At 49.4% G+C, this 12,280-nt stretch overlaps 1 protein-coding gene across 7 annotated transcripts in view; it reads left to right on the plus strand.

Moving 5' to 3' along the window:
• Positions 1 to 12,280, plus strand: part of SH3KBP1 (SH3 domain containing kinase binding protein 1) — a 340,208-nt gene that overhangs the window by 299,775 nt on the left and 28,153 nt on the right. For all 7 annotated transcript variants that reach the window (XM_082718343.1, XM_082718345.1, XM_082718346.1 and 4 more), the window contains one exon: positions 8,605 to 8,690. In XM_082718343.1, the coding sequence (XP_082574469.1) occupies positions 8,605 to 8,690 (86 nt within the window). The remainder of the gene's footprint in view (positions 1 to 8,604; positions 8,691 to 12,280) is intronic.

The following is a 12,280-nucleotide window of genomic DNA, read 5'->3' on the forward strand; positions in this document are numbered from 1 at the left end:
GCCATTGGCTCATGGCTGGTAACTCCAAGTGCAGAATGGTCCCTCCAGGAGATTACAGGGGGAGAAGAGGAGAGAGTGGAGCCAGTATTATTTATAGGGTGGAGGAAGAATGAGGAACCTTCAAAAAGGGTAGATGGTGTTGTCATGGAATCCAGAAGAAAGGAATATGGAGCAAATAGAGCTGGGTGGATGTCCACCTGAGTGTGTACTAGAATCACCTGGAAGCTGGTTAAAACATAGTTCTCTATTCCCCAAAGTGTCCAGTTCACTAGATCTGGGTGAAGGCCTGAAAACCTGCATTTCTAGCAAGCTCCCAGTGCTGCTGCTGCTGCTGGAGGTTAGCTGACCACGCTGTGAGAACCCCACCATAGGTACACCCGGGAGACTGCAGGGCATCCACAAGCTTTGGTCACTAGTGTTGGCCCTGGCACTCCCAGTCCAGGAATTTCTATACAGTGGTTGGTAGCCAGAGACAGAGCTGGCACGAACTGAAGAGAGAATGGGCAGGTGGCCAAGCTTATGTAGACTTGGCTTGTGAGAAACTTGGCTACGGAAAAAAAGATGAAAAGTGGGGGCTTGTAGATGGATGCAGTGATGAGAGGGGTGTGTGTGTGTGTGTGTGTGTGTGTGTGTGTGTGGCCATCCATTACAGATATTCATCAAGTACCTGTATTTCTGGCCGGGCCTTCTTCTAGGGGTTAGTTAACTGTGGTAACCAGGCTAGGCATGCATGGCTCCTGCCTACCCATTGCTTTGGAGCTGGCACAGCAGGGCGGACAGCCCACTCCTCTACCTCCCTACCTGGTGACTTCGAACAAGGTGCACACCTCTCCGCATCTTGGTTTCTGAGTGGTCGAGTGAGGCCCGCCTTGCCCAGGTGTGCAAATTTAAACAAGCTGCCACACTTCAGGCCCCTGACTCTGCCTGGCGTTTGAGAGGCAAATCTGTGTGTGCTTCTCCTCCTCCCTTGAGATGCTCTCTGGGTGACCTCGGTGGGAGAGGGCCTTCCACGTGGTGGCAGGCAGGTCCTGTGCTGTAGCCCTGAGGGAGGGAGGAAACATGGACACTCTCGGACAGCACCTCAAGAAGTCTCTAGGGTGCGGAAACATGAGCAACCTCCCGCGAAGCAGCTAGAGATTCAGGGAAGGCCATGACTGAGGGAGGGGAAGATAATTTATGGACCAGAGGACTCCCATACGGCACAGGGGATCAGACCTTTCACACTGTAGGGATGTCTGCAGTCTTCGCTGGCCTCATTTCGCGTGTATGTCTACCCTTCTCTCTTCCTTCCACCCACCCCTAAAATGACTTTTCTTTCTTGCTGTGAGAACCAGCAGTAACGATGGGGTTTTAGCCCCAGCCCAGAGGCCTTGGGCCTTGACGCACACTGATGGTTCTGCTAGTGGTGGTCCAGATCAGGCAAGGGACCAGTGGGAGACCGAATGCCTCACACGGGCCCAGTACTGGTTGGGTCAGACAATGCTTTCTTCATGGGCTCACTCTTTGAACACATTCCCTCAAGCGGCACCTCACAAACTTTTCTGAGTTGGGTGAAGATGAGTTCCCCCTCTTCCTGGCATCTTTAAAGCCCCTTGCCCCTCTGAGATGCCCAGCTGTGGGTTTGCAGATGAGGTCTGCTAGGTGCTCCTCCTTTTGCTTTTCGGGAGTTGTGGGTTTGAGCTTTGGATGGGATCAGGAGAGAGGCCTGTTCCCACACATGCTTGCAGAGTCTGCACAGAGCACAGAAATTTGGAGGCGAGTTAAGTGGGCAATGTCCCATCACCTTCCACTGCGTCTTCACCACCTATAAATAGCCAAGCTTGTTTGTACGCATCCAAACAAGGACGCAGTGCAAGGGGAGAGCTGCCGGCAAAGCTGCTCTGGTTCCAGTCAAAGTGCTGGTGATTCCTGGAATGTCTTCGGCCGCCGGGTGGGTATGTAGGGACCCGCATATATCACCAGCACCTTTGGACCCTTATTTCTCAGAAAGTGGAGGGCGCCTCCTCCTGCCCTCCCTCTGATGATTGAAGGAAACTGGGCTTACCGCTGTTACAGTTTTGTCCTTTCCCAACAGAAGGACTCTACCTCCCCAGGACAGTGACATCCCAGGGTAGAACTCTCCTAAAGGACTGGCTTCACATCTGCTACCTTTACAGATGGGTAGAGTCCTCTTAGAGTTGCTTATTGGAAACGGGAGAGAATCTCCTGTATGCATATGCAGATACGCATTTGTTTATTGCCGTCCCAATTGTGGTGGGCAAAGACCGAACCGGATGTCAAGAAGCATCCATCTGGTTTCAGCTCTGCCACTAATTAGCTGTGTGGCCTCGGGCACCTAACTGCTGTCCTTGGAGCAAAGACCCTTGTCTGTAGTAAAATAGGGGCTTGAGCTGGGCAACACATACCCAGTTTTAGCGGTCAGAGCCTAAGTGTGCGATGTCACAAGCAGGTGGGCAGGAAGCGATCACTTCCTTTGGCCTCACTTCCTTGGTGCACATTTGGACCAGGACGAGGCAGGTACACAGTCAGGTGGGGTAGTTTCACATTAGAAGGTGGAAAAAAACAAGGAACAAGAAAGAGGACAGGGTAACTCACGTCATTTCTCTATGAGCTTTACATTGACATCTGCCACCATCCAAATGTGTTGACACCTCCCGAGTGGGATGAAAGCTGGAAACAAAGCAGGACTTACAGGGCGCGCCTCGGTTTCCTGAGCATGAGGACAGGCCAGTTCTGTTTCCTCTCCTTTCCTTTCCTTCTCAGCTTTTTTCTTTGCCCTGTAACAATTTTTAGGCAGTTAGAGCCCAAACATTTACATCAAGGTAATAGATCCTTCCGAGAGTGGGCAGGAGGTCTGTCAGAAAGAGTCCTCACCTGGACTTGAGATTCTCCTTTTCTCCTTCAGTGGGGGTCTGTGGATTCCCTCTTTTCCCCTTCAGCCCCACTCACCTCCAAAAGGGTCATGGGTCTCTCGGGTGTGGTATTTGATGCTTGCTGTTAGTCCTGCCGTCCGTTTATTTATTTGCTGATTTGCTTGCCTCGGCTTCCTGCGTGCTTCAACACCTTTTCCAGACCACATGTCTTGGCTTAACTGTCCCAACTTGGGCTAAATTGGGCCATGCCACTGGCCGAGCTCATGTTCTCCATGGATGCCCATGGCGCGTCTTCTGCATTTCCAACTGTACACGCCCTGTCTCCTGTCTTGGGTCTGAGCAGCCGGAGTGGGCACCTCTGGTCTGGTTGAGTGTGTGATTCTTGTTTATTAGGAATCCTTTTTAACTTGGGGACAAAGGCGATTTACCCAGCTGGCAGTGAGCTGCATTGGCACAGGCTGCCCAGCCTTCTCGATGACTCACCATCCCCCTGACCAGAGACTGAGGGAAGCAGCTTTGAAGAGTGGTCAAGAGCATGGGCTCTGGAGTCAAAGTTACTAGGTTCAAATCTAGACCCTACTTTAGTGACCTTTTGTTAGCTAGTGACTTCATGTCACTGAGCCTTCATTTCCTGATCTGTGTAATGAAAGTAAAGGGCATCACAGGTGGGGATCGTCAGGAAGCAGGCCCCGAGGCAGCATTTAGTGGGCCGCCTCTGTTTAGGGTGTAGTGCCCATGGAAGGGAGCAGGGAGCAGCGCTGGGCTGAGGGAGAAGTCGAGTTGTGATAACGGCTCACTGAGGCCCTGGCCGACTCCACAGGGAGGGGCTGACATGGCCTGTCTGAGTTGTCCTGTGTTGGGCTGATCTGGCCAAGATTTTTTGATACTGTGGAGTGTGGGCTGCCCTAGAAAGGACATGCCTTGGCCGAGGAGGTTCTCTGTAACTGAGGTGGTCCCTGGAGAGGACAGCAGCAGCCCCAGTGGCAGGGGCAACCAGCCCTTTACCAAAGGGGGCTCTGGGCAATGTGGCTCCATGTCCTCCATGCAGAGCAGATACTCGAAGGGATGGATGTGAAAATTGAATAACGGACAAAAGGAGTTTATCCTGGTGGCTCAGGATAGGCATTCAGTAGGCAGTAGCCACAGCTCTCACTTCTGTGTGATTGTGGGTTCCACTCACTCCTGCCAGTGTCCTTGAGCTAGTCCCCCCGTCGTCTGCAGCTCAGGCTCCCTGTCCAGTAGAGCAAGGAGACCTCGCGCTGGTTGCCTGTTCAAGTCAGGTGTTTCAAGGGTCCATAACCAAAACTGCTAAGAAAAATACAAGACAATAGCATTGTTTTGATTTAAAAATCATAAAGGAGTAATGGCAATCTTGTTCTGGTATCTTTGGCTATATGGGGATATGCCTGCTTTCTTTTATTTTCTCTTTTTATTCAACAGCTGACGGCATAGAAACTCACCATACATAAACCCTCTCAGGAGCTAGTAAATTCCAAAAGGATCAGATTTTTCTTTTCTCATTGAATTTAGTAACATCCTTTTTGCCAAAATGGTACCCATGTGTTGGGCAGACTGGAGGAGAGCAGAGACCAACCATCGAGGGCTGCAGCCTCATTGGGTGTCAGCTACTCCAAGCGTGTGCTTTGGAGAATTTCAGAAATTCTGGTATTTTTCAGAACTGAAATTCATTAGCATTATTGTAAGAGTCTATAAATACAGTGAAAAGCATTTACAAATAGACATTGTAAAACGCTTCCACACCCACAGTCTGAACACTGTCAAAACACCAGCTGCAGCTTCCTTACTTGGAAGGATCAGAACCTTTTTTAAACGACACCTACTGTGTTTTCAAAATAGGCTTGCTTCTGGCCCTGGATAGAAGATAATTTCAGCCGAAAGCCTGTGTCTGGCTCTTGACATGTGGGATCAGGGCTCAGAAAGATGGGGGAATCCTCAGTTCCTTCTTGTCCGAATGCCCCTGGATCTTTAGCATCCGGGGACAGGTCACTTGGGGATGGTACTTCCCCTTCCTCAGATGGTCCCTCAAGGCTTGGGCCTCTTGGTCTAGGATTTGGAACTCCACACACCCCCACCTGGTTCCCAGGTGAGCTCCAGGTGTGGGACCAGGTGATCACAGGGGCACCTGGGCTCGGGGAGGTTCTTTAAGGAGTGTTTGTAGACAAGGGCTAGACCATCTCTTGTCTTGGCAATCAGTTGTCCTTGACAGTACCATTGGGGAGAAAGGAGAGGGAACATAAGCTCCCTGAATTGTATGAGTCTCTGTTGTTAAAAGTGAACGTTAATGAAGGAAAAATTTTACCTATAGTCTTATCCCAGAGATAACTGCTGATAACATTTTGGACTATTTCTTTCCCATCTTTTTCCCTACGTGTGATTTGATTTGTTTTTCATTGGTTTTACATAGTTGGGATCATACTGAATATCCTCCAGCTTTGGGGGGTTGGGGGGAAATTGCATCTGTTGTAACAAATACATAATGCATTCCCCTTTGAGGACAAAGACAAACGCCTATGAATCCCACAGGTGTTTTTGAGCCTTTGTCGTGTGCCAGAGGCTGAGCTGGGTACTAGCAGTCCCCCATCACACTGGAAGAGTCACCATAAATATCCCTCCAGTCTTAAAAAGAAATAATGATCCTTATTCCTAATACCTAAGCAGGGCTTGTGGGTGTATGTACATAGAGGGTAGGTCACTTTTAATTTGTCTCTGTCCTTTGCCACTGTCACACCAGCCTTTGTCCTTCCTGTCATGTGTTTGTAAATATCATTTAAAAGTCCATCAAATGTAGGTTATTCACCTGTTCCCCTATTTATGAAAGATTCTAGTTTCAATTTTTCTTTATTACAAATAGCACTGTGGTAAACATACTGATCTCCAAAACCCATTTGGTCATTTCAGACAATTTCTTTAGCATAGCCTCCCAGAACTGGGCCAAAGCAGATGCCCATTTTAAATGCTATTGATATACAACCTATTCTTAGAAATTACTTCTCTTTACCCTGAGCCATTCCCCAAAGGTTCTGTGGTAACTTTCCAAAATGCATCTATAAGAATAAAATAGTTGAGAGTGACAGTGAGGGAGCAAATAAAGGTAGAAGAGTAATACAGCCTGGGATACAGTGAGCACAGTAATGAGTGGTAGGGTTCTCCACAGTCTATTCAAGATAGGCTCACAGTTGACTGGAAGCTTCTAGCTGTCAAATCAAAGAGAGAAGTGGCGGCTCCGAGATTCATAGTTACCAAAATGCACGAATAAACCACATGTTCAGAAGCAGCTGAGCCGAGCTGTTCCGAGATACAGATCATTAACTGCTACATAAAGTTCCTTCTCCCACCAGCACGCCCTCAGATTCTGTCCCCAGTCATCCCGCCAGGGCGTCACCTCAAACCAACTTTGCTCTTGGCAAAAAAAAAAAAAAAAAAGAAGCCCAGTGGAATTAACTGGACTTTTGTTGCCTGAGTGACCTTTCTCCCTGGACAGAACACGTGTTCTCATAGGTTTTGGTCCTTGGTGTGTTCCCAAAAGGGCAGGACTGTCTGGCTCTGGGTAGACTTTGAGTTGTGTTAGTTTGGAGAATGACAGCACCAAAGCATTCCAGCTCTGTAGTTAGAAAATAATAAGATTAGGAGTCCTCAAGTAGTTTTCAAAATGAAAATCCTTTCCTACTAATAATGGTGCATTTCCCAAAACATTTCATTCAGAAGGTTACCTTCAGTTAGTAGCCACTGGGGCCCTGCCAATAAAATGTTTTGAAATAAATTTCCTCAGTCTCACCGCTCCTGTTGGCTTGAGGGTGTGTCCGAAGGAGTGTGCCCTGTGGGACCTGACCTTTGGTGGCTGGGGGATGGAGTCTACTCTGTCCCCCAGTCTGCTACAGTATCCTGGCCTGGGGGACTCCACAGCCTCAGGAGGTGGGGCTGAGGCAGGAAACAAATGCTCTGCTCTAAAGCTTAAGCTGCTTCCCCCTTCCAAGCACAGTGACCCATGCTCTCCTTGAACTTGTACTTCAGCTGAGCTCTGAAAAGCCCAGAAAGTCTCCTAATACCCACCCACAGTTTTAGAGCTGTGTTTTCTCTCAGTGGAGGTCAAGCCATTTGGCCCAGCCCTTTTGGCCCAGAGTTCTTACTTTAAGACATTTAATTTTAAAGACTTACAGGTCAGTCTTGTTTGTTTGGGAACTGACGGGGGCTTACCTCCTTCCACTAGGTCTTCTCTCCCATCACAAGGATATGCGAGTCACACTGAATGCTATGACCACTGCCCCTTCTTGACTGAAGAGACACAGGGGTTGACCCTATCAAGTCCCTCCCTTGTCCCCTGGACAAGGTCTCTTTCCTCAGTTGTCCTTCCCTCCCTCATTACCTCCAAGACAAACAGAACCTTCTAGTACTCAGCCCAGCAGTCTGAACTTTGCCTGCCTTTCTGCTCTGCTCTCTGGGGACCTCAGGCTTCAGCCCAGGGAACCCTGGCCACACTGGGCACTCCCACCTCCCCTGAGGTCCTTGCTTAATCATGCCTTTTACTAATATATCCTCTCTCCCTTTCCCACCAAGGCCCAGCTGGAAGGCAACCTCCACTGTGTACCCCTGACCACACCACACAGATCCCCCACACTGACCCAGTCCTTTTGTCCCCTACGACTTCAGTGTGCGTTTCCCTTGCCCAGCCTGTGCTGTGTGGGCCTATGTGTGTGTCTGTCTGTTTCTCCCATGGAGACCGTGAGCCCCTCCAGAGTAGGAACTACCTGGCGCGACTCTATCCATATGCCCTACATGATGGGTATTTGACAGGCGAGCCTTGAGTAACTCTGCCATTCATTGTGTGGTTTGGCTTCAGGCCATGGTGACTGCCCAGAGCCACGAGATGGCCTATTTCTGTTGCTTTCCCAGAACAACTCCTTGGCTTCTCCCTCTCATTTTATGGGTGAGGATCTTTTCCTCTTTCACAACCATCACAGACCACAGATAATCTCATTCAGGGCTCATCCCCCTGGAAGGGTCTAGAGATCTGCCCTTTGGGAGGAATTCGGAGGCACCTTCTATTCCTGTTTCTCTCCTCTTCTCAGAGGCCTGCTCCCACCCCTCAGGGCTGTTCCTTGCCCAGATACAGAGGGAGGTCACTTGTGTCCTGACGGGCACGGGGGCACCTACCCAAGAGCCATCTAATTTTACAGGCCTGGGCCCCAGCGCCAGCTTTCAGGCTGCCAGACCTTAAACTCAGTCCCTTGTGCCTGTCAACACCCCAGCTAATGCCTCCGACTCAAGCCAGACCACCTTTTTCTCAAGGTTAAAAGTAGCCGACCTTTGACAAGCAGCATTGGCTAAATTCCTTGCTCCTTAAAAGGGAGGCTCTGGTTATCATTCGCTGGTTCTTATTTGGCCATGGGGCGGGAGCAGGCCCCGCGCCATACCCTGTGTACCCGCGGGAGGGTTAGTGGCTAAAGGTGTATTGCTGAACAGTCATTATTAAAATAGCCCTCTCTGAAAATGTGTGCTGGAGAGGTGGGCATCCAGTCTGTCGGCAGGTCTGACCGAGGCCCATGCATGCGGTTGGAGAGGTCACGGGCTCCCGCTGGCTCCCTCCCAGACAACGGCGCCACCCGCCCCATGCATACAGCACGCTCCTTAACGTGTGTGCAGCGAGAAAGCTGACACAATGACAAGGACACACACCAATTATTAAATGCCTGGACTTGTGTTTTTAATATAGGGGTGACGGTCCAAAGATTGACTTGGTGGGCAGTTCGATTTCTGGCATCCTGGACAAGGATCTCTCGGATCGCAGCAATGACATCGGTGAGTAAGGCGAGCGTTCTGGCTTCTCTTCACAAAATTTTCAAAGAACTGCCGCGTTTGGGTTGCCCCTTCGAGCAGCCTGGTGAGAACGAACACAACCATTTACAGGGAAGGCTAACAGCCCACCGTTGGTGTTAGAAGTTGTGGTTTTGTAAAGGGGATGTGATGGTGATTGCCACATTAAAACAGAATGCCTGGAATTTTTACTCTCCCTGACCTTAGGAGAACAGTCTAAAGAAAAGAGGTGATGAATAAGCCTTTTGTAAAAGTGGGCATTAACACTTATATTCATAAGGTGAATGGGTGAGAATGCAGAATGGCCAAGTTCATTATAATCAACACTCAGTGTTTTGAGTTTGAATTTAAAATGAGCTCTGGCCTGATAATTGCTGATTGGTTAAGAACATGGGTGAGTTTTTCAAAGGTCAAGATAGCACTGTGATGGAGGGAAAGGTAGCCAAAGTCTCTGTGGGGAAGCAAGTGAGAGGGTCTTCTGGGTGTGTGTGTGGGTGGCACCAGGTCGCATGTGTGCTGGTTGAGGCCACTATTGGTCTGACTCAGGTGACAGCCCTTTTAAGAAGTCTAGATTTGAGGGCTAAAAAAAATTTTTTTAAGCTTTACATCTTCTATTTATACCTATCATGGTCATAATATTCTATGTAATAGGGCTACATTTTGGAATTTGCCTTTTTAAATTAAAATTTTTTACTTTGAAATAGAGATTTGCATGCAGTTGCGAGAAGTAATACAGAGAGAACTATGTACCCTTGACCCCTTTTCTCTCAATGGTAACATCATAATGAAACTACAGTCTGAGATTGGAACCAGGATATTGACATGAACACGTCCACTGGGCTCCCTGCTTTTACTAGTACCTGTGTGTCTTTGGTTCTTTATGGTTTTGTCACATGTGTTAGGTCTGTGTATCTTCCCCCTCGGTCAAGATACAGAACATTCCGTCGCTACCAGGATCCCGCCATGTTGCTCTTTTATAACTACACCCATGTCCCTCCTGTCCCCCACCCCTTCCCAAACCTCTGGCAGCTGCTCTCAGGGACTGATTTGCTGTGGAAGATTTCCAGCATCTTTTGCATTGGCTGCTCGATTTAGAAACAAACATCTGACCGTTGGCGGACCCATAAGTTAGGGCACCGAGTGCCTAACGTGAACGATCCTGTCACCTGGGTTACTCCTCCTTTTTGGACTGCTGTATTTTTCCAAACCTGCTAATAGAGTTGTGTCTTTACAACTGCTGACTGTAGTCTCTGGCCTGATCTTATGAAGACTTAGTGGTAGGATATGTCATTGTGACTGTAAACACCAAAAATATTTGCTCTGTCTGCAGAGGCTTTTTGACACCCAGCCTTTGAGAAGCGCAGTCGGGAAGTGCGACCAAAGGCTTCTGACAGCTTGGGCTGATGGAATAATAATAGAAATGCTGGCCTGCTGCAGCTTTCGACCTGGTTAAAGGGCAGAGCAGAGCAGGGCAGTGATTGGCTATAAATGAGACGGAGTCATCAGAATGAGCCTGATGAAGTTCTGGTCTTGCCACTGTGGTTTAACATTCAGGCCCCCAATTTAAGGCAGGGTGGCCAGCTGGTGAAGTGGCAGAGAAGGTAATGTGGGGCCCCCCACAGGAAGGGAGGTGTTCTCCCTTCTCCAGGACACAAAGGGCTGTGCCTTGCCTGGGAAGAGCGTTGGCTTTTGGCTCTTGTTTTCTTTGGGTCTGGAGATGACTCGGGTGGCTCTCACCAAAATATGCATTTCATATTTCTCAGTCTGACAAGCTAGTTTGGAAATGTTGGGGGCCTTGATCGAAGGGGGTTCATCTACGGAAGCTCCTCATATGTGGAAACTGGGCCCCTGTTGTGTGTATTTGGGAGCCCAGAAAGAGCTGCTGAGGCTTAGTTTGCTCTCATTTTACCAAGAAGACGTTAATCCCCGAAAGCCCTAACTCCTCAAGCTAATCATGTCATGCATATTGTTTGCATTGCAAGAAACTATCCTCGGTGGCCTTGTAATCAGCCGCTAAATACTTCAATATCTACTCAAGGGCAAGGCCGAATGGCTACCAAGGCCCTCATACACAGGCCCTGCTGTCTAGCAGCTTTGTGTCTCTTTGGGCCTCTGGGACAGCAAGTGGAAAGTGAGGTAACACTAGCAGACTGTCTCACTGACCACTGAGTGGTGGAAGGTAATGCCAGTCACAGTTGGGGAGGCTCTGCTCCATGAGTCGGGGACAAACTCCTCTAGATCTAGAAGTTGGATTCACTGAGGCAGAAGCAGGCAGGGACTTCCCGTGGGAAGGCGGATAACTGAGCACAGATCAGCCTGGCCATAGGAGAGCGTTCACGGCGGCACAGAGGGAGGTTGCCCTGTAGATGGAGGTCTGGGCTGGATTCGGCAGAGGAGGGACGCGTCTGTGATTTATTCGGTAGGCTGTGGGTTGACATGGAAGTGACATGATCAGGTCTAAGCATTCCGATGATAACTGATGGAGCTCTGTGGGACCAATCGGATGAAGGAAAGATGGGTGTTGCGAAGTCAGGTTATTGGTAGTGCAGGTAAGGGGCAGTTAAGAGAGACCCTGCATTAAGCTGCCACACAAGATTGCGAAATAAGGGCTGGATGTGAAAGCAGCAGAGCAAGAGAAGTATTGCCAGGCCTTGGGCCCTGACTGGGTTGGGGCGCAGGGAGGAGGAGAGAATCCCTTGTCAGCTGTGAGGTTTTAGGGTTAGGGAAAAGTGACTTGGGAAGCAATAAGCATGTCTGGGGGAGGAACCGGAACCGGTCTGGGGGGAAATGTGGATTTATTTAAGCCTGTTGACTTTGAGATGTGGTCAGATGTCCCCGTGTTAGTGCTGGATGAGGTGGAAGCCAGAAGGTCGAGGCTGGGGAGAGCTGAGGTTGTAGAGGCCAACAGGGTTTGCAAGTAGAGATGAGGACCTTCTAGGAGACCAAGCGCAGGGCTGGCACATGCAGACCCGAGCGTGAGGAGCGCAGACTGCTGCCTCCGGGCCAGGAAAACCTTTGGTAGTTTACACGGCCTCTCCCGCCCCTCCCGCTGCAGCTGCTTCACTGATGAAGGAAACTGACGTCTCTCCCAACTTCCTCACCTTGTCTTCCAGAGTTCTGGAATGTCCCTTAATGGGCTGCACGAGAGAGAAATGCCTATTATCAATGCTATCGTCTGCTTAGAAGGGTTAGTTAAGTCAGGAAGATAAGTAAAGGCCTTAGCCTGAGAAAAGAGGAAGAAGGACCTAGAGCTTGATGACCAAACCACACACAAAGTCCCCATCTAAGGGAAAAGAGGAATCTGGCAGCCTCTCAGAGGCCAAGGGGGAAACAGGTTTTAAGCAGAGTGTCATTAGGCTCCGGGGCAGAAATGCTCTTGTTAGATGGGTGGATCCGGGAGCACAGGATCCCTCGGAGGGGCTGGCACCTTTCAGGGCTGCTTTGTGTCTCTGCTTTTGTAGCATTTGCTCATTGCCTTGACGCAAGAAGAAAATTATTTGTACCAGAATGTTTTGTTTGTGATTCAAACAATTGAAGCTGTCCAAATGTGGGCCACAGTGAATAGCCCATACAGC

This window comes from Mustela nivalis (assembly GCF_964662115.1).
Source record: "Mustela nivalis genome assembly, chromosome: X".
Taxonomy (NCBI): Eukaryota; Metazoa; Chordata; class Mammalia; order Carnivora; family Mustelidae; genus Mustela; species Mustela nivalis.